Genomic DNA, 27368 nt, shown 5'->3' with positions numbered 1-27368 from the left:
ATTTTTTTTCATGTGTGCATTTTCAAAACAAATGAGAGGGATTTTTTAATTCCCCTGATGTCCATCCATGAAATAAGCAGGGTTTATGAAACAGCAACAGTTGGCCCAAATGGCATATTCAGTGATTATGCATATATCCTTATTTGAAGTAGGCAGCTAATTGTTGAGAGGATGCAACAGACAAAATTAGGCCTAGATGAGAGGATATTGAGCCATAGTCCTTTGCAACCACTCTCCACTAGGGGGAGCTCGCCGCATTGTCTTCAAACTGTGGCAGTAAAAAGTGTCAATGAAACGTTTTTGGCAACTACAACATGCAGATTGGTGCAGTGGGACACAACTGCCCACGACTACTATCAAATCTAGATTTAGTAGCTTTAAATCAGTCTGATAAAAAAAACAATACAAGGCAACAACGTACAAGGAAAAGGAGCCATTTGGGTGGGTGGGGTATCTTGGAACAGTGTGTTCTCTTTGTGGCAGTTACTTCAAGAGGAACACAAATCTCATTGGATGAATGAGAAGGTGGGCATTTTAAGGAGAAACACACGTCAAGTTGCCCATGTGCCTGGGGCAGGCTTTCACATTCATAGGCTACACTTATTAAATTAGGCTATTTTATAGGCAAATAACAAACATCATTGTCAAGGGACAAAAGATGGAAATGAGCCTTATGGCTATATTTTGCATTTTGTTCTCAATGCTATGTCCCTTTGTTAAATACAGGTAAATAAACTTTAAACTTACATTTTGTGGTTATGTAATACACCAGAACTATGTTTTATCGGCATGCTAGTAGCCAACATTTGTCTGATTAATAATACTAGGCCTTCAAGCAGCGAGTTGGCTTATCTGATGTCCTAGCTAGGTCACAGGCACAGGGAGAGCCAAAGTCATGAGTCATAATCCATGTTGAAGTCAGCCATGCACTCAAAATAGTCTTTCCATAACAATTGGAACTATTTGACACGGCAAGCAGCACACTGTAAAAGACAAGAGTGTTGCCCACGCTGCAGTTTTATGTTGTTCTACACGGGCATAACTAAGTCACATGGAAGGCAGAAATGGTGATGCCATAGATTGGTAGGCCTAATTTTCACGCCCTCCGTCCTTTAGAGACACCAATATTTCCATTGGCTAATAAAGATTTGGTTATTAGCCAACACAGACCTATCTCTGTCTAACGCCTAACTAGCAGGCAGGTTGTATGGGACAGCTGTGGTAGGCTACGCGATGGAAAAAAGTTGCGGTGATGTTTGACAGGAGCGACAGAGGATTTTTGTGCGCCTGTCATGTGGTCGTGTTTCGGGTATCCAATCAAGGGGGGCGCTGAGAGGGTCGGAGCAGCATCTCGATCTGATTGGATTAGACTGCAGCCCTGAGGTTTCGGGTGATCACATTGGTGGTGCACTGTCCACGGAGTATCGATGCGCGTGCTGACACGGGCGCGAGCAGTACGATGCCTATGCTGGGTGTGAATGGCTGGTGCTAGTACCCGAATGTGTTTTAGGCCATGTTGAGGAAAAACAAGGGGGCAAGCGTCTGTCATTTTTATTTAACATTTAGACATTTGCTATCTGATGGTGCAACCGGATGTGAACGAGATACAGACGCTAGCATCGGCTAAAACAACACAGCACCGGTGAGCTCCCTGCTGCTGCTACTACATCGCGATGGATTTCGTTTTGAGTGGGATATCAGCCTGCGGGGCTTGCTTCTTCACAAACCCACTCGAGGTGGTGAAAACGCGGATGCAACTTCAGGGAGAGCTGAAGACTCGAGGGACATATCAAGTGTACTATCGGAACGTGTTTCATGCCTTCTACACCATTGGCAAGGTCGATGGAATCGCGGGGCTGCAGAAGGGTTTGGCACCAGGACTGGTGTATCAGTTCTTCATGAATGGTGTGCGCCTGGGCTCATACGCTATAATTGAATCCTCCGGGTACATTCACACGGACGGCAAGGTCAGCGCCGCGAAGAGCATAGTGGCAGGGGCTGTTGCTGGGGTCGTCGGGGCGTACATTGGCAGCCCAATTTACCTGGTAAGTGAGGGCAAAATGTCCTGTCAACTGTGTGTCTCCCCAAGGATTAGAACTAGTCAGCCACACCTGCGCTTGCGGGGTAATCTGTTTTGACTGGCAAAATGACATTTTGAATGATGACAAGAGAGAGTGGAGGAGGGTGATAACAGTGTGGACAAAACGACAGGCAAATGACTATTAACCAAAATGCACATGAGAGTCATTGCAAGTTTGTATATTGTACATTGGAGAAAAACTGATGATTATGCTCTGCTACTGCCCAGGTGAAAACACATCTTCAGAGTCAAGCAACATCCACCATTGCTGTTGGGCATCAGTACAAACATCAGGTGAGATTAGGTGTATTACATTTAACATGATTTACAGACATTTGCTTTGTTTTCTTCATACTTGTTGTGCTGTACTAGTTACCTCAAGGAGTAAATGTTTTGTCAGTGTGTGCATTTAAGATTTGCAATATAGGCCTAACTCTCAAACACATGAACATAACGTTCAGAAACGTTACCACTATGTGTGTGCACCAGAGGCGATTCTAGGGTAAGGTGGGGCTCCAAGCGAAAAATGCAAAAGAATTGAACCAAAATCACCTCTACTGTAGTATGGGGCTGTTATTCACTATCTAGGGCTTGGTGGCCCCAAGTGGCTGCCTGCCTTGCCTGGTGCAAGATCTCTGGTGTGCACAAACGGTCAAGCTGATTCCACTTTGGTGTTGATCTGGACTGACATGAGATGTCTGCGCTCTATGAGTGCTCTCTTAAAAAAAAAAAAAAAAAAACCTTGTTTCCGCTCTTAGAGGGGATTTGCCAGCTTGGCCGGTGACCCACTCTGTCTGTCTGTCTGTCTATAACCTTGCTTGTCGGCTTAGTTTATTTGGCCAACCCAGTCATTCATGGCTCGATTGTATATCTCATGTGGAGTAGAAACATTCTGTTTAACTTGTTTCATTACAATCCGACAACACGTGGCATGAAAACCATCCACAGTGTTGGCCATTTTGGGGGTCACATGGCTGTCTCTGATTGCACTGTTTTCTTCTAGGGGATGGTTCATGCACTGGCCGCCATCTACAAGCAGCAGGGCATCATGGGACTGTGGAGGGGTTCCAGCGCCGCCATCCCCAGGGTCAGTGTGGGCTCTGCTGCCCAGCTCTCCACCTTCTCCTCCGCCAAGGAGCTCATCACGGACCTACAGGTCAGTTGTCCTGCCACAGACATCCAGACGCATATGGACCTGCAGATCATCTGTCCTGTCTAAGACATACATGCATAATTTGTGTGATTTGTGTAGAGCTATTCAATACACAGCATAGAGAAGTGTGTGTTAACGGTGGCTCTATAGCCACTCGCGGGGGCATTAAGGTAACCTGAGACTCGCCAGGTATGTTTTGTCTTCGTCTTCACGATACCATCAACATGGGTTCGCAGTGTTTGTAAACACAATGTTGTGAGGAGGGGCAAGACACTGGCAACCAACCACATGAGCTAATTTTTTGACCGACAGCGGTTTCCAACAATCAGAGGTTGAGTTGTGCGCTGCAAGGTTCGCGCAGCCAGGGGAAAACAAAAAATTAAAACCCATGTGTACCATCTGGGTATCCCCCCACAACCAACACATTTTCGATTGATGCTCCTTATCAAATATCCTTGCACGTGATTGGGTAAACAATCTGTCCGTCATCTTTACTGACGTGCCACTTCAGCCGCTCACAATGAATTTGACCCGTGACTCAGCTGAGAATGGCAGGACATAACAGTTGTATGTGGAAACTAGAACGCCTTTCTGTGTAGTGTGACAAAACACAGCCAGATGGCGTAAGTCAGGTTAGCTTTAGGGGGTCCCAGGGGGGCATTGAGAAGGATTCAGCTGAAGGGAGGGGGGTGCTCAATTACCATTGCGGGCATTAGTCTATTTTATTTCTTAATACTAAGGGGGGGGCATTGGTGAGGTCATGAGGGGTGTTTATTTAAAGAAGGTTGTATAGCTATTCAACAGCAATACCAAGAGAAGGGGTATTCAATCAAAAGTCTCTGAGGGCCAGTTTTTCAAATTCTCTGCAGTGAAGGGGCCGAACGTTGAAGCTGTATAACTGCGAGCAGCACAGTGTTTGAGGTTAGGGTGCGAAACAAGCGGATAGCTTTCCAGGCAGAACAGATAGGCCTATTCGCTTCTCTATTTCTTAGTAGCCTTAGGATGCTCTATGACATTGTTTTAGATAAGATTTCACTCTCGTGAATGAATAGTAGAGATATCCCCAACCTGAAGTGTTAGTGATCGCAAATTATGCACGGCCACAGATAGCACACATAGGCCCTATCTGTTTTAATTTTGTTCTGACATTATGGGGGCCAGAACCTTGCCATCCAAGGGCCACATCTGGCCCCAGGGCCTCCATTTGAATAGCCCTGCCCTAGAGGGTCAAATTAGGGGGGAAAAAATCATTGGGAATGACAATGCGGAGTTTTTTGGCATATGCACACAGTATTGTGGGCGGTATATCCGTGTGGCCTTTTGTTACTGAGTTATATGTGCTGAATGCAATTTGGACTTTTCTGTATGTCTGCCAATGCACATATGAGAAGAGGCCATTGTGTAAGATGAGTGCCTTCCCTCTGAAAGTCTACTGGAGTACTGTAAATGCACATGTTGCACCACACTGTCTTTTATTGACTTTGGAAAGGAACAGAAAGTCCTTTCCTCTCATCTTGTTTAAAATAGGGAACCCCTGGCTGGTGATTACTATTATCAGGCCCATATGACTTTTATTTTCATTTTCATGACTCTAACCCCCTGCTGTGTTCTTGTGGTGTTTCAGCTGTTTGAAGAAGGCAGCTGGTTGATAGCGTTGAGTGCTGGCATGGTCAGCAGTGTGTGCGTGGTTGGGGCCATGACTCCCTTTGACGTGGTCAGCACACGACTCTACAACCAGCCAGTGGATCACCTGGGCAAGGTAAGCACGGGGCATCTGTTAACAGTGTGTTGGCATAAGGGGACTTGTGTAGCCGACTCATCCTGATGCTTTGACGCTTTGGCATGATGTTTTGACGCTGACAAAACATGCCTTTTTAATTGTTTATACTTAAACGTGTTTCAAGTATCATCATTGGAGGACGTAATTGCATTACTGTGGAGAACACTGTAATGCGTGTAAAGAATGTTACACGTTAGCTCATGCTACTCGTGTCGACTTCATACGCAAGTCCCCTTAGCCATGTACCTTTGTTGACTTTGTGGAGCTGGTGTGAAATTCTTAATCTGGTGTGCTGGTCTTCCTCTCTCACACGTGCAGGGTGAGCTATACCGGGGCTTTTCCGACTGCTTTTCCAAGACGCTGAAGAAGGAGGGGCTGACGGGTCTCTACAAGGGACTGGGGGCTTCCTACTTCCGCCTGGGACCCCACACCATCCTCTCCCTCCTCTTCTGGAACGAGCTGCGCAAGCTGTACCAGAAATACAGTTAGCCACGCCTTAGGAGGGGTGTGTGTGTGTGTGTGTGTGTGTGTGTGTGTGTGTGTGTGTGTGTGTGTGTGTGTGTGTGTGTGTGTGTGTGTGTGTGTGTGTGTGTGTGGGAGAGAGAGTGGGGAGGGGGATGAAATGATAGAAATCCATTACACTCCTAGCCCTCAGGTAAACCAACTCCTCGATTGAATGTGGATTGTGGAAACTCTTGAAATAGGAAGTCGAGTGCATGTGGGGATATATGGTCATGGTCATGTTCATGGTGGCTAGGCCAATGCATTTTATGAAGTGGTTTACGTGGTTAACATATCGCACAACTTTCAACTCTCACACACAAATCAGCACAAATCGTATTCATTTTCCGACAGTTTGCTTTGCAGCTAACCACTTTTGCCAAATTGGTACACGTAATGTTACTATAGCGTTTTTCTGATTTGATGGGGAGTGGTGAAATTTGAGCGTGAGAGTTGAAAATGTGATATCGAAGTGGTGTGAAAGCAAATAAAAAAAATTGCAGTTATGTTACGCACAGGAAGGAGACGGGGCCTGCTCAGTGGAAGAATGTTCCGGTGTGGCTATAGGAGTATGCCGAAGTAGCCTGTGGTATGGAGGGGGTGTCTAAAATAGATCCCCGGCTATGCATACAGGCACGCTATGTTCTCCAATGCACACATGTCTCCAATACGCATGTAGCAAGAACTGAAAATAACCCTTTGTTCTGGGGATACATTATTTTGCTGAAAATGCTTAAAAGAAAGATAGCCACGCAAGTGCAAATTGTAAATGCTATATTGCTGCAAAAATGGCAAATGCAGAGTGCCAGTTTCAGAGGTTTTTTGTTTTAAGCTCATTTCAGATGCATAGAGATTTTATATTTTGTTAAGTAAATGGAACTGTGGATATTTTACAGTGCCAGTGTGAAAAGGGAAAATGAATGAGGGGCAGACTGTGGTTTGATGCCTCTTTGATCAAACTGTTACTTCGCTGTTTAAGCTTTATGACTTGGGTTGGACATTCCACAGTCATTTTTATTGTTTTTTTAACATGTCAAGATCAGCAAAACCACTTTTTAAAAGTTTGCCATTCTATTAACTGCTAGTGCCTCCTAAGATGGTACAGGTGAAAGTAGTCATCATCGTACCTGTATATTGGGCCATCTTCATATTCATTCCCATTATGCCAACTTGATAAAAGAAACAAATTAAGAACAATGGCAAGTCTGAACTCTGTCATAAATCCTTAATGATTTTTTTTAATTATTATTTCTCATTGTATTGTTTTCATGACTCACATTTTAAAGGTCATTGACATTTTAGTGGTTTGAAGATGACGAATGGACTCTGTTGAAGTGAGATGTTGCCTCTTGCCTTACTTTAGAGTAACTTTTGATACAGAGCATTGTGTAAAAGGTTGTATTTCTCTGATCTATTTATCCAAACAAGATGCAGCTGGTATAGGAACATATCCGTACAGTAAAGATTGTACTGTAAACGCAACAGAAATAGCCTCATGACTTGAGCATTATTTAAGACTGTGACAGTTAAGAACCAACAATAAAACTTGTTCTGAAATTGTGTTTCTGTTTTGAAGATTTAAGGATAACATTTGAGAATAGCACTCCTTAAAAAGTTCTATAAACTAAATTATCAACAAAACCTTGTTTGTAAATCAGTAAGAAATACTATTTTACAGACACACACAGCACAGCCACATCAGTCCTGGAAGTGTGTACTCCAAAGAACAAAAGGGATGAAACTACTTGATAGTGTCCGGCAGACAAACGTATAAAATTCATTCAGTAGGAGCCCATTCCCACTCCACTGTGCAGCCGTAGGTTGGTTGAAAGTGATGTACAAGCATTTGTAAATTGTTTTATGATTGGATCATTATTACATGTCAATAAAGCCTGTTAAGGGCTCACTACTCTAAATTGTTACAGATTTAAGAAAAGAAACTAGAAGGGGAAAAGTGCTGAGAGATTTCAGAGAGCTGCTATATCCTCTCCAAGGAGTCTCTCGGTTACACATTAGATGGCTTGTTTGGCCTCGTTGCAATACAATGGCTGAAAAGAGCTTGGTTTCTATGGCAACCCACAATGAATAATGTTCCCTCACACTTGATATGCTTACCAAACTACACCCAAACAATCCACCCCACACAGTTGGGAGTTCGAGTGTGCCAAAGTGTGTGTGTTAAGTATCGGGAAGAAAGCAATTTCTCAGGTTTCAATTTCAGGCACTGATTAACAGAGCATGTAGGTACTTAAGTAATTCATTCAACACTAACGGGAATTGTTGCATATTTCCGCTCAATGTATTCAAATGTTTCACTGCCAAGCAATTCCAGTGAGATGATTCAAGTTCAAAACAAAAAAGTAGCTTCAAATGTTCACAATGGCAAAAATAACTATGATCATTAAGTTAAAGACAAGTTCAACTCATATATCTTTTTATACATTTTAAATGTAAAACTGACAAGAATGAGAGGTTGTGACATTGGGAGTTGGTGCTTCACTTCAGACAGGTCCCATTGCACAACTGCCTACTCCATATGCGCATCACATGACTTGACTGACTGGAGACGGTCAAAAGGTCCACAGCTGATTGCTGTGGTCAAAACTTGTAAAACGCCGGAAAAACCCACTGAGTGACTGGATTTTCTCGAGGTAGAACTGAGGGACAACTGTGTTACGCAATACTACCCTCCTAATATGGCTTATCAATTCATGTGTTTACCAAACAAATAGTTTGAATGCAGTCTGGAGAAATGTGTTTGAACAACACTTATCTCGCCTCAAATGTGTCCCTTTCTTTGAATTTCCACTAATTTCCAGACAGTTCACTGATAGCGTCCAAATGTTACGTGTGTGTGTGTGTGTGTGTGTGTGTGTGTGTGTGTGTGTGTGTGTGTGTGTGTGTGTGTGTGTGTGTGTGTGTGTGTGTAAAGTATGCAACAATTTGTTCCCCCGGTTTCACTTTCTGTCCAAGCCATACAACTTCCGAAGTGCTCGAAGCAAGACCTTGCATTGGTGCAGTCATGAAAACATAGTACAAAATCAATGGCTGCTATTGTATGTGGGGTGTGTCCTCAGGCCGTGTACTGTAGCTAGCCAAACACCCCAGGGTCGAGGAGCTGTAGTGACTGTAGCACAGCCTTGAAGTCCTGCTCAGTCCAGGGCTGTGAAGACATCTCTGCATCTGGGCTGGTCCCTTTGCTGCTGCTGAGAGGGCTGAGGACAGGCAGACAAACACACACAACACAAATACAGCATCATGTGCAGCAGACAGGGTAACGCGTGTATGGGCCAATTAAGTTTTAGTCGTAGGCAGCACAGCACTTGTCGGGGTGATGTAACCACAGCTAATGCCACTATTGTATAGATTCTTTTTTTTGCAATTAATTAGTGGATTATCTAAGAAGCATGTCCATTGCAGTACATTAATTACCAATCATAATAAATTTGCATTAGATGTGGTTGTACCACCTGACGTGTGAGCCCCCCCCAAAAAACTTCACTGACACTCAACTTCAACACACTGGTGACGTCTCAATAAGGTTTTACAATGTGCAGACATTAGTTTTGTAGACCGCGTATTTAAAAAAAAAAAAAAAAAAAAAAACGGGCCTTGCTTTAGATTGAATTGAAAAACTGGCACAATTCTGTTGTCAGTGAGCAGAAACTCAAGCTCTGTTAAGTATGCATCATTCAGCCAATTGCAACTGGTTTCAAATCTCAACTCTAGTGATGACACTCATCACCAGTATGGGAAAAAGCCCTGGTTGCACGTGTGCAGATAGTTTAAAAAAATGTTTTTTTTGGGGTCTTATCCAAGAACATGAGAAATATACATTTTAGGGAGCTTGTTTTTGTGTACACAAGAGGCCTAAACGGATGCGTAACCAAAAATGTCCATACAATGTGTGAACAGGGCCCAAGTAATGAAAAGAAATACTAATGTGAATTGTGATCGATACTCACTTGATGACGACTGGGTCGTTGAAGGTTACTAGGATGTCTGTGGAGAACTGAGGAAGCCGAAACAGACACAGGTGGATATTCACTGTGTTCTTCGCCTGCAGACAGATTAGTCACTGTTTACTCGGACAGTTCATCATATCTCATATTTTCACAATCATTGGATTTTATTGCTGTTCAGCTGTAAAATGTACACAGACTGGTTAAAATGCAACAAGCAAAACTGTAGTTATCCATGTATATCATAATGATACCATGGACAGACCTAAATGCCCACACTTAAACCAATTTCACTCAATTACTCATCATACATCAGCATTTGTACTTTTAGAATCTCTATTTTTTACAACCGTACACGCTTCAGGACGGTAGGTCTTCTCTCTTTAGGGTCTGCACTGTGTGTGTGTGTGTGTGTGTGTGTGTGTGTGTGTGTGTGTGTGTGTGTGTGTGTGTGTGTGTGTGTGTGTGTGTGTGCGAGACAACGATTACGAAATTTCTACACGGGTCAATTTAATGAAACTTCTGTCGTCAATGACGTCTTGCGAGGTCATCACGAGGCCAAAAGCACAAGGGAGGACGGAAGGTAGGATAATGGAATGAAGCCTGTGCGTCACCCCTCCCCTCCCGTGGAGGTAGCAGAGAAACAATCAAGGGAGTATGGGGCACCTAAGTCACGCCCTTCTACTTCCGATCCATGGGGCTGGAGCTCTCAAAATTTTGAATGCGAGTTAATGGAGCGAGTCAAGCTAAATCCTCATCCCGTTTGGCATGTGCTCCGGATTTCAGATGTGATGACAGTGAATTTGAAAGGTTTGGATTTGCGTCGTAAGACCACTCATTTTCGGCACGCAAGAAACGTTATTTTAGCTTTTGTGCAAAACTGTGTTGGAGACTACACGTGCGCCTTGCATATCTGACGTGAACCGAGGCACAGCCAACCCTACCGCTGCACCGTGGCTTAAGTGGCTGCACGTCGGACATGCGACGTCTGTTGTGTAGTCCAAATAATTACATATTTTTGCACACACACAACTAACTCAAAAATCGCTTGCCAAGTCAAGTCAACAAGCACACCATTGGTTGTTATTAATTCTGAGGCACAGCATATGTGTGATCGACGGGGAAATGCGAGGTGGGTCGGAAAATAGCTTTGATCAGTCCATTACAGCCCAGTCAAAAGTTTTTGCGTTGCCAGCCCCACAAGCCGCCCGGAAGGGGAATCAAACACCATGTGCCGGCCCCCTTCTACGGCATCTCAGCTTCCTACTCCGTCCTCATCCTCTCAGAAATTGACACATTCTTACTGACATTGGGCCATACATCTGGAGGAAGCTACTAGATGAAGGATAATGGGTTCTTTCTAATATGCAGATTCCCGTCCTCCCTCCCTTGCCTCCTTGTGGCCTCGTGATGACGTCAATGACAACAGAATTGTATTTCAATGTCTTGCAAAAGCTCAATTCTAATGTCATATTCACATTTGCAATCAGGATGGTGAATAAAGTTGTTTTGGCGAGGCTGACAGCAGGGAAACTCAATTGTTTTCTCCACAGAGGCGGGATGTGAGCGAAACGCGAGTCCACAAGCAGAGGCTGAGGACGGGAGTCCGCATGTTGGAATGCACACATTGTTACGTACAGCCCAACTCACTTCCTCATTGAATTTGGAGACCAGCTGTGCCCCCGTGAGGAGCCAGGCGGAAGAGCACTGGTGCAGCGTCAGCTCTGCCTTGGGGAGGCCCTGGACACAGCGCACCTCAGAGGAGCCCGCCTCGCACGCCTTGTTGCTCCCCGCCACGTCCTCGAAGTGATACCTGGGGCAGCAAACAGGTGGCTCATGGTTAGGGAACACAGGGCTTTAGACAGTGGGTCCCAAACTTTCGGTCTGCTGGGACCCCCCTTTTGCACCTTAAAGGGGCATGCCACTATTTTGGGGCTTAATACAGTCGAAATCGTTGGCTGGGGTTTATAAAGGTGGTTAAGTGTCTTATTTTTCATGTAAGCCGTTGTCTTACTTTAAGACAAGTTAAAAGAGGGAGTATGTTGCTAAGCTAGTGAAAGTCAATGCATCCGTGTAGCATGCTACAATGCTACAGTGATCCATTGACTTTCACTAGCTTAGCTACATACTCCTTCTTTTAACTTGTCTTACAGCAAGACAATGCTTAACATGAAAAATAAGACACTTTACCACCTTTATAAACCCCAGCCAACGATTTTAACTGTATTAAGCCCCAAAATAGTGGCATGCCCCTTTAAGAAGAATATTTTTGCGAAATCAGTTTGAATGCCAATCATTGTGCTAGAAACACTTATAGTCTGGCTTGAAGAAGTGGGTATATTACACAATTTACTCTTTGTGCTAAAACACTCAAACAAATGAATCAGGGGGGTTGGCGTTGTAAACCTGCTAATAGATATACCTGTAGGCATAATGCTCTTCCATTAGACACTTTACCTCTACCACAAGGTTAATTTAACCCTCCTAGTGTGTCCAATGTGATGTTACCATCCACATCAAATAAACGTATTGAATGGAATACCTTGCTGCTTCTTCATTGTCCACCTGACTCTGGTACTCTAGCAGTTCAACAATGATGCTCTGGTCAGTGGTACGGTGAGCAAACACCTCCTGGTTGTCTGGGATCTCCCTTAGTTCACTGCTCACATAAAACATACCAGTAAATAAACACACACACACACACACACACATTCTGTATTCCATCTGATGGGATTTGAGAAATGATGATGGAAATGGCTTTTGCTGTTATGGCTACCTGTAAGCAGAAATACAAAAACACAACTTAGTTGTGCCATGAATATGGGGTGGATGTTTACAAATGAGCAAAGCATGTGCACTCACTGATTACTGCTGCTTTTGTGTGGTGTGAGTGGATGCTGATTTGTGATTTTACCTGATGTCCTGAGCACTGTGTGGAATGGTGGCAGACAAGGCTCCCCCAAACAGAGGCCGAGCCATCGCGCCACGAGATGTGATGGAGAATGTTCTAGAAGTGCTGAAATGCCGTAGGCCTCGCACTCTCGTTCCACCCACAGGTACAGCAAAGGCAGGATAGGCCTACCCAGGAGACTCGAAGTGCAGATGGCCAGCTCACGTGGAGTTGTTATTCTGGTCGTCGATTCTCCTCAAAGTTGTCCAAGATGCTTGTAACCTAAAAGTATAAATTAATGGGCCATATGAGAGAAAACGGGTGATTTGACATGCCACCGCATCGAATTCACAGGTGAGTTGACCTAAGCATCATCACATCAACTCAAAACATCAGCTTGGACATGCACGCGATGTCTGAAAAGATTACAACGCACGTGACATCTTCTATCGTCACAAAACATCTCAAATGATAAATCCTTTCCTGAAAAGTAAACAAAGTACGTTACAGCAGAAGAGAACATTTATTTTTACGTACTCACTTTCGTGCTCAAATAATTCTACCCATGCCTCCCAGAGATACTTCTGCTCCACCACAAACAGTACTGTAGTTGTCGTCGCACAGAAGTGATGTAACAGATAGCTCAGAAATAGGGAGATACTGCACTCTAGTGGTTGCATTTTAAACTGTTTATTTAGACTGTGGCACCTTTATTGCTTCGGACGCGTTTAGATAGCTAAGCCAGCAAACGATCCTTTTAAAAAAAATAAAATGATATAGGCTACACACACACACACACACACACACAATGCCTATGTAAACTGACAAAGTGGCCGAAATTGTTGACATTTACAGCCCATGGAAGACATATTCACCACCATAATAAAATGTTCAAGTTATAGGTCTAAGCTACTGCTAGATTTTGTACTTTGTACTTTCTAACGTCATAATCGCAACTTGGTAACATGCTACAGTGCGACATAGTTGCCAGCTGTGCACACATTAGTGCAGGCATCCTAAACGGTCTGCTTAGGGTGAGTAAAATAACAAGCTTTGCACGGTTATGTTTCCCAAATGCCACAGTCACTTAGGCTATGTCTTTCATATTTTCATGCGGTGTATAGCCTAGAATCATAGGGCCTACTAAGTATGGCTGAATTGCCGTGAACAAACTAAAAATGGTTTCTTGTCGACAGCCACTTCAAGGGGAATGGATGACCCTGGAGCGTCAAGACCGCTAAAGGGTATCCTGAAGAAAGGGACCCCGGAGCCCATCATGCACAACGCAGACTGTCCGCTAGGCGCGTCCGCCTCCACGAGCCACCTGCCAAGCAGTAGCGCCACAGGTGTCACGGGCGCACAGCCTCGACAGATCAAAGGCATCCTCAAGTCAAATCTCCGCAGCAGTTCGCCCGGCATCAAGGGCAAAAAATGCCTGTGAGCACACTTGTTACACTCCACATCTCCTAATATAATTCAAATCTGAGTGATTTTTTGTTTTGTTTTCCATCCATAATAGCAACAAGGCTTTGTTTTTTTTATGCATAGGCCTACTGAACTCTCTTTAGGCTAATTGTTAATCATTCCCACTGTTCCTAAATAGTTTAGTAGGCCTACTTTAAAAAATATATTAGTTTATTTTAGCATGTTTGCCTACTTGTCTATGAATGCACCTTCTCATATGCTCTTCCTGGAGCATGAAGACCAGGGCTACTTGGACATTGGTATTGAGAATAAAAACCAGACAGACATGCAAATCATGCATATCACTTCATGTTTTAGTAATGTAATGCCTTCTTCATCTGGACTCTTGTAAAAGAGAATCTAAATGACATTGTATTCAACGCTTCAATAAAGGTTAGATACAATAATAAAGAGGCACTGAATTAAAACCACAATATATTGTAACTTAAATTCAATGCAATAATTGTTCATGTAGGGCTGCTGACAGTTTTTGCAAGGCCCGGAGAAAGTCATCTGACAGGGACTGCCCACCTAATGCAATGTAATGATGGAGACCCAGTTATGGGCGACCCTCCATCCCTGTAACCGGGACAACTGTTATAGTCGAATGGCTTGGAAGTTGTTGAGAGGTGCATGTCTTATTTGTTGCAGAAAGCGACAGCGGTGGGATGAAGGGAATATTCTAGCCACCAGCTGCCACTCATGGCTAAAGACTGGAGACAAGGACTGCAAAATCGGACCTCACCTGTGAGAGTTTTATTAGTAGTACACCTATTACAATTCTTATGATTGTTCTTGTTCTTGTTCTTCTTCTTCTTCTTCTTCTTCTTCTTCTTCTTCTTATTGTTGTTGTTGTTGTTGTCGACATCATCATCATAACATCAATAACAACATTTATTCATTTGCAGCTGTAGTCTCACCATCCTGGATGACAGCTATGGAGAGGATATGTGTCTGTGCAAAAGCAAGAGGTACACAACTCATTGTCTTTCTTTCTCATAGTTTTAAGTGTACGTTGTGAAACATTTTCAGCAAAATTGACAATTTCATGAAACAATTTCCAAGGTCCAAAATGTAATAGTGACTGAAGAAACATTACTACCCCAGTTACTACCCCACTATGACTGTACTCAGGGCCTTTAGTAATATGTTCCAGCTTGGTCATTGCCATTCTGATAACCACTGATTCATAACAGGGGTCGTGACTTACTGGGTTAAACAGCTTTGATTAACAGACCATCTTAGGTGACTCTTAACTTGTGCCTATGCAGGGCACGCAGCAGGACTTACATTTTCTATCTGAATTAGGACAAGGATCAATAAGTATGTTTTGTGCAAAAACAAACAAGTCGTAAGACTCACACAAAAAATGACAATATCTTAACCAGGAAGAAGTGCCAGAGTTGGGATGAAGTTAGCATCATGAAAACGCAGCATCCAAGCCGGAGAGATTTCTCTCCCATGCAGTTCTGGGACTTCAACAAGGCCTGGTATAGTAATCCTTTCTTTACTGTTTTTCCCCCCCATTTTTATTATATATACAGCAAAGCTGACAAGGGGGGACAAATGGGTCAGTTGTCCCAGGCCCAGTGAGAGCGGGGTGCCCATAAATGGGTCTTCATTACATTGTACTGTATGTATTGGGTGGGTGGGTGAGTGGGTGATGGGCGGGGGGTCCTTGTCAGACTTTGTCCCGGGCCTAGCCAAAGCTGTCAGCTGCCCTACATGTACAATAATTGAATTGAATTAATTATTGACATTGTATAGTGATTTTAATTCTTTGCCTCTTCATTCATTGTATCTAACCTTGGAGTACAATTTTAAAACATTAAGTGATATGAATGATCTAAATGGTTTGTTTCACCTTTCTTCCCATTTTTCTTTCTGCATACTGATGTCCAAGTAGCGAGTCCTGGTCAGCATCCTCACGGAAAAGCCCACCACCACCTCCCCCCCAACAACCAGAGTAAGACACACACACACACACACACACACACACACACACACACACACACACACACACACACACACACACACACACACACACACACACACACACACACACACACACACACTTAGTACCTCCCAACCAGGACCAGGACCTCAGAGTAAGGGAGTGTTGCTTGTTAATAGATAATGGTCCTAGTTGAGATGTCAGAGTGCAGACAGTTTATTCAGAGAATTTCACACACACACACACACACACACACACACACACACACACACACACACACACACACACACACACACACACACACACACACACACACACACACAGACTATGAAGCAGCCATTAATGTGCATACTTTCCTCCCCCTGACATTCCTTCAGAGCACACGTGAAGATGTGTGAGCCTCAGGAGCAGTGTCAGTGCATGGACACCTCACCTGCCAGCACTGAAGAGCTCCTCTCCACCCCTGACTCCAAACCACCCGAGGAGGATCAGCAAACAAGCGACTCAGATGGTATACACTGCAGCTTTCTTTTCTTTTTTTTTTGTAAATGTATTGGCTTTTTTATGCCTTTATTTGACCGTGGCAGTGAAGAGATGAAATGTAATGAGGAGAGAGATGGGGCAAGGTTTGGACATGATCCAAGCTGGACTCGAACCTGGGTCACCGTGGGCATGTAGGCCCATTCATGGGGGGGGTAACACGCTGCACTACAGCGGCCACCCAAGTTTTTGTTAATGATGCCAGAGAGGTTACTGTGCTCTGTCTAGACTTTCCATCCAGTAAGCTCAGAAGTCCTACAGAAGACACCCATATTGACACCTGTTCCCCTCCCCAATGGATTAGTCTGTCCATAGTCAAGTTTAGTTTGAGTTTTCAATCTTGTTAATACTCATTCCTGTCTCGTAATTATGACGCTATCTACCAAGTTTTATTGTGGAATTTGTCTTCTGCGGGGGCCTACAGCAACCTATAGTCTAGGGGCCCCATACCATATTAATCCGGCCATGGTTGTATTCATCTTGATGCTTAGCAGTCTGGTCTTCTTGTCACAAAACAGCGCACAAGAAGTTCCCCCTGACCCATTCCAAATAAGTTCACTGTAAAGTAGTAAACTCATATACATTTGTGGATTTTTTTATAATTGGACACACACACACACACACACACACACACACACACACACACACACACACACACACACACACACACACACACACACACACACACACACACACACACTAGGTAGTGCAACCTTTGAGCAGAAGAGGAAAGCTTACATCAGGAGGAGCCGTGAAATTCTGTGGACCAACGTATATGCAGGGGCCAGCGCTGGCCAAGACGAACACGACCGAGAGAGGGAGGACAACGTATATGCAGGGGCCAGCGCTGGCGAAGACGAACATGACCGAGAGAGGGAGGACAACGTATATGCAGGGGCCAGCGCTGGCGAAGACGAACATGACCGAGAGAGGGAGGACGACATAGCGTCACATCTGTGTTCAGATGACGTGAGCGTCACTACCATCTCTGGTGATGACGATGATGGTGGTGAATGCAGTTGCAAGATCACCCAGAGGAACTAAACAGACACAGGTATGGCCATTCTGTGATCACACTGAGCTCATTGGCAAATAGCGCAGACACCATGCATGAAACACAACACTGAAAATCACTGGATATTTGTGCCAGTAAGGCCTGTAATCTTAATATTACATTTGCAAATGCAAACCTGCACTGTGAAAATGAAATTTCTCAAAGAACCTTCAGGTTGTCACTGAGGGTGGACCCCCTAACATTTTTAGAGTGACAAAGTACTTTTTGGAAGAATACCAATGTTTTCTTGAAGGTCCTCCAGAGACCTATTTTTGGGGAACCTTTAAAAGTTTTCTTGGGGACCTTTAGTTTTGACACATATTGGTTCCTTTGAGAACTTTTAGGTTAGCCCCCTGAAACTAAACAAGAATAATTGTGCGTCATCTGCTTGAAGAATCTACCTGACTTTTTCTCCACAGTTGAAGAATTAGGAAATTCAGAGAGCAGATCCGTATTTCTACAATGCCAGCGATGGAATCATTTAAACATAAGAAGGATGTGACGACGTTTCAACTTTCTTATCTTCCATTTACTCAGCAAGTAACCTCTACATTTACTTTAAATATAAGCATTGATCACACTTTACTTTGCCAGTTTCTGCTTATTATTCTTCTTCCGTAAGGGACCACAATGGAAATAAGCCATAGAGTTGTTTTGTGTTTATCCCTTGCTATTTATTTCCTTTTATTGTATGGTTCTGTTGTTATACAATGTTTTTACATCAACATAGACAAAATAAATTCATCCATTCATTCATTCTTAAGCGCTTAGAATTTTGAGAGAAGCATTAGGTAATAAGTGTTCACAATATCATCACTAGGGTTCGGGCAGAAGGCTGAGTGGCTTCCAGGATCATTAAAGTAACTCTACTCTTCTCTAGTCTGCTCTAATACACTTACAGTAGAATACAAAACAGGTCTTAACCTCTAGAGGGCGCTAAAGATAGCTCCTTATCTGAGCCGTTTAAACGGCTGCTTATTATGGTTTACAAGGTATGCTGCATTCCATTCAATTAGCAGTCTTGTTATCCTGGACTAGATACCTAGACACTCTTATCCAGGAATAGGTGCCATGGATAGAGGATGTTCACTCCCTCACCCACATTTGGTGTTGGTACAGAAAACAGAACCTGCAGTCCTCAGATGGTGAGACCAACTCCTTAATCGTTAGGCCACAGTGCAGGCATGGACTGGTAATCTGGCATGCTGGCCACTTCTCGCTGGACTGACAGTGTCAGACACAATCTTCAGGGGCCAATGCTATTGATTTTTTTTTAGGACTGGCCCACAATTTAGAGGGGGCTGTGCAAAAACGCCTGGACCTTTATAATCTGTAAGTTGACAGCAGCAATTACATTATATTACATTACATTGCATTTGGCAGACGCTTTATAACCAAAGCGACTTTCAAAAGAGGACATAATCAAGCCAACATCACAAGCAAATACAAAGTGCACAGGAGATATACAGAACAACAAGTGCAGTTGCAAAGAGGGGTTAGTTTTTTTATTTTATTTTTTTATAAAGAGTAAATAACGAGTACACACACACACAAACACACAAACACAGCAATGCGGCAGATGACCTTTCGTTATTGGTATCGTTATTTCGTTATAGGTAACTACTATTCACATATATAAAGAAAATGTAAAACAGGTTTTAAATCTCCTACCTCCTCCCTACCATGTCCTAACGGGGCACGAACTACACCGGTGGCCCAGGTTCGATTCTGGCCCGGGTCATTTGCCAGTCCTTCCCCTTCTCTCTCTCCCCACTCGTTTCCTGTCCCTCTGTCACTGTCCTATAATAAATAAAGCACAAAAGCCCAAAATAAAAACTTAAAAAAAAAATAGAATATTTCAAGGCAAAAACGATTATTGATTCTGAAAATGGTAATGGTTTCAAGGAACAACAGATGAATTGTTCATAAAAGGAAAACAAATGGGTTTCTGTTTGTAGCAGGGATACCATTTAGTCTTGGCTTCAGACCTAGCAGTGAGCAGTGCTGTCCAAATTCTCAGCTGGATATCACTATTGTTGTCAGGGGTGAAAGATGGAGCTGTGTGCCTGCCTACACAGTCACCAGTCACCCACCCCCAACATGACTGTCATTCCCTCTTATCATGATAGATGTGTTTACATGTTTGGGAAGATGTGGGGACATGTTTGTGCTCTCACACTCCTCTCTCTCTCTCTCCTGCTCTCCCCCTTTTCTATTCTCCCTCCTACTTTCTCTGCTACTCTCCCTCCTACCTCTCTCTCTCTCTCTCTCTCTCTCTCTCTCTCTCTCTCTCTCTCTCTCTGCTTTTTCTATCCATCCCCCATGGGCTTTCTTCAATGTGTTTGTCTTTGTTCGTGTGTGTGTGTGTGTGTGTGTACGTGCGTGCGTGCGTGCGTGCGTGCGTGCGTGCGTGCGTGCGTGGGTGTGTGTGCTTACACATACTATTATAAACCCCAACAAGGGGAGGAATTGATGACGAGCAGTACTAGATAGCAAATCATTTCAACTAAGTACATTCAGTGTAATGTTGTTTTCCCAAATCTTGTGCATTCCTGAGAAATCGTGTATGTGCTATCTGTACATTACATCCAGTGGAACGTGCTGTTGTGACATCATAACACTCAGTCCAATCATATTTCCCAATTTCATGAATCATGCAATCATGCATTAGCTATCTGTACGTCCAGTGTGACATGGAGTAACATGCTGTAGGGACATCATAACATAGGACACCAAATCAGTTCAAGCACAGTGTATTCAGTGTCATGCCATTTGCACAATCTCATGCATTCCCAAGCAATCGTGCATCTGCTATCTGTCTACTCTTACTCTATTGTAATGTGCTGTGGCATCATAACACACAGGGCATGATATTCTCCCGAGCAGCTCAGCGGAGAGTACAGTACAGTCTAGCAAAACCTCAGCCGGCTGATAACCAGGTCAGTGTGTCCAGAGTTTAAAAAGCACTTCTTGGCATTATCAGCTGGAGATCCACACACACACACACACACACACACACACACACACACACACACACACACACACACACACACACACACACACACACACACAAATACAGTACACACAAGCAGTGTCACAGTAGGGTCTGGAGCTTGGCCAAGGAAGTCTCGCATGGCTGTTATCTTGTTATGGCATTAGCCAGTGGCCTGAGGCTCTTTGGACAAAGTGAATTAGCTTTGCCGTAAACGTGGCCAAGAAACGTCTTGAAGAACGAAGACATCACATCGTCGCCCTGACACAAGAATTCGTTGCCAGCAGTGCAGAGCCGCAAACGTTACTGTATGACTTCATGAAATGAATCAAACTTAAGCCACATACAGTGCAAATGTACAGACTATACATTGAAGGCAGCTTTAAATATAAATTAATAAATATACAGTGCCCTCCATAATTATTGGCACCCCTGGTTGAGATGTGTTAAAAGCCTTAAAATAAATTCAGTGTTTATTGCAGAAGAATACTGTCACACTGAAAATTGTAGGAAAATGTAGCCTTCAACTCAAATGAATTGTAAGAAAATAAAAAAATCCCTGACTGAAAAATAATTGTTTTTCATTAAATCACCTGTTCCACAATTATTGGCACCCTTAACAATTCCCAGGAAATAAATATAATTGAAGCATTTCTGTCATTTCTACAGTAGTTTACAAAGTTTACCAGAGTATGTAGGAACATTTAATTAGTAATTCATCACTTCCTGTTTCCCTGGGGTATAAATATGACGTGACACCGAGGCCATTTCTCTTATCCACTCTTAAACATGGGAAAGACAAAGGAACACAGCATACAAGTGAGGCAGATGTGCGTCGACCTTCACAGGTCAGGCAGAGGCTACAAGAAGATTGCCACTCAACTGCAGCTGCCCATATCCGCTGTGAGATGAATAATTAAGAAGTTCAAAACACTGGAACAGTGGTAAACAAGCCTAGACGAGGACCCAAGTTTCTTTTGCCACCACGCACAGTGAGGAGGATGGTAAGAGAAATCAAAAGATCTCCAAAGCTCACTGTTACAGAATTACAACAAATGGTAGCATCCTGGGGTCACAAAGTCTCCAAATCAACCATCAGGCGCTGTCTACACACCAACAAGCTGTTTGGAAGGTATGCACGGAGAAAACCTTTCCTCACTCACAATCATAAACGCAAATGTCTGGAGTTCGCCAAGCGGTATTGGGGCCTCAACTGGGACCGTGTGCTTTGGTCAGATGAGACCAAGATTGAGCTTTTTGGCAACAAACACTCTAAGTGGGTCTGGCGTGCCACGAAAGATGCGCATGCTGAAAAGCACCTCATACCCACTGTGAAGTATGGGGGTGGGTCAGTGATGCTGTGGGGCTGTTTCGCTTCCAAAGGCCCTGGGAACCTTGTTAGAGTGCATGGCATCATGAATGCTTTGAAATACCAGGACATTTTAAATCAAAATCTGTTGCCCTCTGCCCGAAAGCTGAAGATGGGTCGTCACTGGGTCTTTCAGCAAGACAATGACCCTAAACATATGGCCAAATCTACACAGAAATGGTTCACCAGACACAAAATCAAGCTCCTCCCATGGCCATCTCAGTCCCCAGACCTCAACCCCATTGAGAACCTGTGGGGTGAGCTGAAGAGGAGAGTACAGAGGAGAGGACCCAGGTCTCTGGATGATTTAGAGAGATTCTGCAAAGAGGAATGGCTGAAGATCCCTCTTTCTGTCTTTTCCCATCTTGTGAAACATTATAGGAGAAGATTAGGTGCTGTTTTGTTGGCAAAAGGGGGTTGTACAAAATATTAACACCAGGGGTGCTAATAATTGTGACACACATTATTTGATGTCAAATAATTATTTCTTTATGTGGGATTTTTTCCCCACTGAATAAATGCACTTGTATTGAAGGTTGGATTTTTCTCTTTTTTTCCATTAAGGTCCCATATTATTTAGAAAAAAATAATAATAATTGGAAGCTAAAAACACATTTCAACCAGGGGTGCCAATAATAATGGAGGGCACTGTATAGGGGAAATGATTAATGTTAATATTATATTAATCAGCAGAAATGTGACACTAGGCCTATAGGTGGAGCCTCATTTTGCCTCATTTAAGGAGTACAATATACCCATTATAGGCTAGCCTAAATGTGCACAATGCTACCTGGGACTGGACTGAGCTCTGGTCATCCCTGGATTCAGTCTCTTAGCGGTAACCCAGTTTGTTTGAAGCTGTAGCTCTAGACCAGGGATGGGAAACTGGAGGCCCATGGGCTACATGCAGCCCCCCTCCTCACTTAATGCAGCCTGTAGATTCAACAGTAGGCCCAATTAAAAATGAAACGACCACTGAATCAATCTTTTGTAATTTTCCTGTTGGCCAATACAGAACACGTCTGTCCCTTCCAAACAATATGAGCAGTCAGTGAGCAAGCAACTTCACCTCAACTCTTCGAATTGCAGTCAGATCAATGGTCATGTGGCCCTACGATGGTGGTGATGAAAAAATATGGCCCTCCTCATGATAAAAGTTGCCCATCCCTGCTCTAGACCATGACCACCAATCATTGAAACATTCTAAGAATTTGTTACACTGCTGCCAGCTAATACCCTAGGCACAAACAATCTGTCAATTAGTGCCAGGCCTCACTTGAGTACCAAGGATTGTCATGCCACGAATCAATTACAGCCTGCACCTGCCAAATGCCGGATCACTCTGGTCACACTGTTAACCTGCACATATAAACCTGGACTGTCACAATGCTTTGGCTGCTTGCCCATATGGCACAGCAAAGCTCTGTTGGTCTGTCTGTCTGTCTGTCTCTGTCGGTCGGTCTGTCTGGCTGGCTGACTGACTGACTGGTTGGTTGGTTGGTTTTATGGGTGGTTGACTGCTGGGGGGCGGGGCGGTACCATGGGCAGGACAGTCTTGTAAGTCAGTCAGTAAGTTACTGTTTTCATGCTAGAGTAATGTATTGTAACTCTTTAAAAAAGCAAAATTATTGTACAGTGATTAGACAGCAGCTTTTTTGCAGTAATTAAAAATAAGACATTTTAACCGCTTAGAAGACACACAGTCATTGGTTTTACACGATGATGTGAGATAGGGAGTTTCAGTTGTTTGAGGTTTCAGCTCAAATTGTAATGAATACGATATCAAAACAGTGGTTGATTAGAGATTATTCCTGTACCAGGAGGATTTGATTTGTACAGGTTAAAGGTGCACTTAATAATATTTTTTCAGCAGTCTCTCTCCAGAATTCATGCTGACCCTTCTCAAATGTTACCTTCTTCACAAATCACCACCATCACATTCTGAGTATTCATTATGACTGGGAAATTTGCACTTTTCATAGATGAAAAGGTGGATCTCCTCCATGTCCACCATTTAGAGAGTAAAGTATAATTTATCAATCCCGAGGGAAATTAAGGTGTCCAGTAGCATACAATAGCAGTCAATAAGAGTTCACGGGTGTTGAGGGGTGGAGTTGTCAGATCAGCAACTTTCACATAGGAAAAAAGAGTGCAGATGAGTGTGGGATGGTTGATTATGCAGTCCAGACACCAATGATGATCTCTTTCTGGGTGTCCTGTGTAGTGTTGAACAGCTGAATGGTCCTGGGGATAAAGGACCTCCGTCCTCCGTAGCCTATCTGTCTTGCATGGGATGGCACGGAATCTGTAGATTAATAAGCTTCTGGTAGAACATCTGCAGGAGTCTGTTGAACACATTGAAGGATTTCAGCTTCCTCATAAAGTAAAGCCTGCTCTGGTCCTTTCTTGTAGAGTGCTTGTGAATCGGCAGACCAGTTCAGTTTATTGTCCAGATGTACCCCCAGGTACTTGTAGGTGCAGACTGTCTCCACTGTCTCCCCCTCCATTGAGACAGGCAGCAGGGGTGGGGTAGTTCGCCTGAAATCAACCACCATTTCTTTGGTTTTGCTGGTGTTCAGCTGCAGCTGGTTGGTCCTGCACCAACTGATGAATATCGCCCAGTCCCCTGTACTCTCCTTCCTGCCCATCTTTAATACATCCCACAATGGCTGTGTCATCTGATAACTTTTGCATTTGGCAGCTACTGTATCTGAGTTGTAGTTGAAGTCGATAGTGTATAGGGGAGACTGTATTTCTTATTACGGTACTTTCTTATTTCTTTGTTTATCCCTCTTAGTGGGGTTGTATTAGGCTCAGTCATTTCAAATTGGTGTTAAAGTTTGGTTTTCACTTCCAAGTTGAAGTTAAGGGTCTATAGAACAATTTGAGTTTGAGTGTCAAACACACAGATAACAAAATGGCCTGCGGAGGGCGCTCTAAAATATATAAACTGCTATAACTTTTGATTATTTAAACCACATTTAACATATGAGGTATGTATGGATTCAGCATGAAGAGGAGGAACCGATGAGCTAAGTATTTGGTTACCAGAGTAAAGACACACTATGTAATAAACACACTTTTAGCCAACGGGTAGGGAATAACACCTCAAGCACCCTGACCCTGAGCACGGGGGCTCCGCAAGGTTGTGTTCTCAGCCCCCTGCTGTTCACGCTGCTGACACATGACTGCACAACGACCCACAGCACTAACCATCTAGTGAAGTTTGCGGATGATACAACACTGGTGGGCCTCATCACCAAGGGCGATGAGACTCACTACAGAGAAGAAGTAGACCTGCTGGCCAGATGGTGCAAAGACAACAACCTCCTGCTGAATGTCAACAAGACCAAGGAGATTGTTGTCAACTTTCAGAGGGTCCAAAAACAACTGCCACCACTGACCATCGACGGTGATGCTGTGGAGAGAGTGAGCAGCACCAAGTTCCTTGGAGTGCACATCAGCGACGGCCTCTCTTGGACCACCAACACTACATCACTGGCGAAGAAGGCCCATCAGCGTCTCTACTTCTTGCGCAAACTAAAGAAGGCAAGTGCTACACCCTCCATCATGACAACATTCTACAGAGGAACCATAGAGAGCGTCGTGTCCAGCTGCATCACAGTGTGGGGAGGAAGCTGCACGAAGAAAAACAGGAAGACACTCCAGCGTGTTGTGAACACAGCGAAGAAGATCATTGGAGTACCACTCCCCTCCCTGCAGGACATTTACACCACACGCCTCACCCGGAAAGCACTGATGATCATCAAAGACACAAGCTACCCTGCACACAAACTGTTCAGCCTCCTGCCCTCTGGAAAGAGGTACAGGCGCCTCCGTTCCCGTACCACCAGGCTTGCAAGCAGCTCAATGCACCAAGCAATCAAGATACTGAACACTCAACCCACTCTCCCTCCACTGTCAGCCTCTAGCCAGCAAGGCCACTGACAACCCCCCCCTCATCCCCACCACCATATTTGCGACTGAACATTCCACCTGCACTATATTTGTGACTGAACTTTCAACCTGCACTAACTCAAAACTTGCGCACACACACACACACACACACACACACACACACACACACACACACACACACACACACACAAGCACACTGCACTTTCTTCACTAAACCCAAACATACACACACTGACACATAACTCTCACACACACACACATACACACACACACACACACACACACACACACACACACACACACACACACACATGGACACAAATCACACATACACACACATACACACACAGCTACCTTGCTAACCCGCACCAAACACACACACACACACACACACACACACACACACACACACACACACACACACACACACACACACACACACACACTGCTGCTGGTGTACTTGATAGACCTATTTTAATATTTATTTTTCTTCAAAATGCTACTATTACTATGCCAGAACGCTATAAAGGACTCTTAGGAAAAGCACAACAATTACCTCCTCTTAATGTATGTTCTCTAAAAGTCCTCTGTTGTCCAGTCTTGCACTTTAAATGTCTGTATGAGCACTGTCTATGTCCATACTGTCTTATGTCCATGTATAAGTACTGTCTATGTCTATACTGTCTATGTCCTTACCTAGATTAGTCTATGTCTGTATGGGAAAGCAAGAAATGTAATTTCAAATTCTTTGTATGACCAGTGCATGTAAAGAAATTGACAATAAAACCTACTTGACTTGACTTGACAATGGACAGCAAAATCCAGGCTTTTTACCGTTTTTGCCTACTGCTTAAACACTATAGGCAGATGCTCAAACCAAAGTAGCATATCGTTAAGTTGTTGGTGCATAACTTAAACACTTATTGCTTGACTTTAAACAAAAGTCAAGCATTACACTTTCATACCAGTTTAGCAAGGCACTTGCTCCTTTACGCAACACACAGACTCCAGCTGTCTACACACCATTTCATACACAAGACACGTTGTTCAAAAGTAAAATCTTAGAGTGTCATTGTGAAAATACATCTGTTAAAAAAACAAAACACACTGATGTATGACAAGATTTAGACACAGACAATAAAACACATGCTTTCAAAATTGAACACTATTCCGCCATGTTACAAAGTTGCATGCTTTATATTACATTGCATTTGTTTTATTTTGCGTTTATTTGTTTTAGCTTGATTGCTTGTATGCTAAACAAGGCGAATAGCACAATGGTACTGAAGTGTAGAATATGAAGTATGGCATTGACTGACTCATGTACTGTAAAACCTAGCCTGATACATGCCGCCAAGAGCCTTTTGTCTTTATCATCACATGTTAGGTAATGTGAACATGATAGTTTGTGCACTTGAGCAAACTGACTGAACATGATATAATTTTGATGATGTCATGTAGATGTCAGCTGCATAGTGTGTCTGTGGAAATGTATTGTATTTCGTGAATACCTCATACCTCATAACCAAACAAAGTAGCCTATTGACTATGATTGTCATACAGCATGTTGACGTAACCCCATATTTATATCATATTTAGATGTTTGAAAATTTGTGAATATAACCAATACACAAAAAAGGTACATACGTAAGCTCACCTACACACTGTTGTATTTAGAGTGATGTACTGTTTGAGATATATTTTGCTTCGG

At 43.5% G+C, this 27368-nt stretch overlaps 3 protein-coding genes across 6 annotated transcripts; 2 read left to right on the top strand and 1 right to left on the bottom strand.

Moving 5' to 3' along the window:
- Positions 1 to 1301: 1301 nt before the first annotated feature.
- On the top strand, positions 1302 to 6084 carry slc25a35 (solute carrier family 25 member 35). Its single transcript, XM_063203357.1, has 5 exons — positions 1302 to 2045; positions 2309 to 2374; positions 3084 to 3236; positions 4858 to 4992; positions 5332 to 6084. The coding sequence occupies exons 1-5, from the start codon at positions 1674 to 1676 to the stop codon at positions 5500 to 5502; spliced, it is 897 nt and encodes a 298-aa protein (XP_063059427.1). The 5' UTR covers positions 1302 to 1673; the 3' UTR covers positions 5503 to 6084.
- A 1847-nt stretch (positions 6085 to 7931) lies between these two features.
- rangrf (RAN guanine nucleotide release factor) lies at positions 7932 to 13022 on the bottom strand. 4 transcript variants are annotated; one of them, XM_063203358.1, is made up of 6 exons: positions 12908 to 13022; positions 12391 to 12648; positions 12019 to 12135; positions 11127 to 11289; positions 9480 to 9574; positions 7932 to 8729 (listed from the first exon to the last, which is right to left on the bottom strand). In XM_063203358.1, exons 2-6 carry the CDS (start codon positions 12453 to 12455, stop codon positions 8606 to 8608), a joined length of 564 nt encoding a protein of 187 aa, XP_063059428.1. In that variant the 5' UTR covers positions 12456 to 12648; positions 12908 to 13022; the 3' UTR covers positions 7932 to 8605. The 4 variants fall into 4 exon arrangements, with proteins under 4 accessions (XP_063059428.1, XP_063059429.1, XP_063059430.1 ...); XM_063203359.1 differs by having other exon boundaries at positions 12904 to 12997; XM_063203360.1 differs by having other exon boundaries at positions 12391 to 12640; positions 12908 to 12997.
- Positions 13023 to 13322: 300 nt separating this feature from the next.
- Positions 13323 to 17963, top strand: LOC134452133 (uncharacterized). Its single transcript, XM_063202492.1, has 9 exons — positions 13323 to 13400; positions 13563 to 13803; positions 14482 to 14577; positions 14739 to 14801; positions 15219 to 15320; positions 15737 to 15796; positions 16162 to 16295; positions 17028 to 17378; positions 17798 to 17963. The coding sequence occupies exons 2-8, from the start codon at positions 13577 to 13579 to the stop codon at positions 17366 to 17368; spliced, it is 1023 nt and encodes a 340-aa protein (XP_063058562.1). The 5' UTR covers positions 13323 to 13400; positions 13563 to 13576; the 3' UTR covers positions 17369 to 17378; positions 17798 to 17963.
- The last annotated feature ends 9405 nt before the right edge of the window (positions 17964 to 27368 follow it).

Source organism: Engraulis encrasicolus, chromosome 7 (genome assembly GCF_034702125.1).
Source record: "Engraulis encrasicolus isolate BLACKSEA-1 chromosome 7, IST_EnEncr_1.0, whole genome shotgun sequence".
NCBI classification, from domain to species: Eukaryota; Metazoa; Chordata; class Actinopteri; order Clupeiformes; family Engraulidae; genus Engraulis; species Engraulis encrasicolus.
This window is presented reverse-complemented; position numbering and strand designations above follow the sequence as displayed.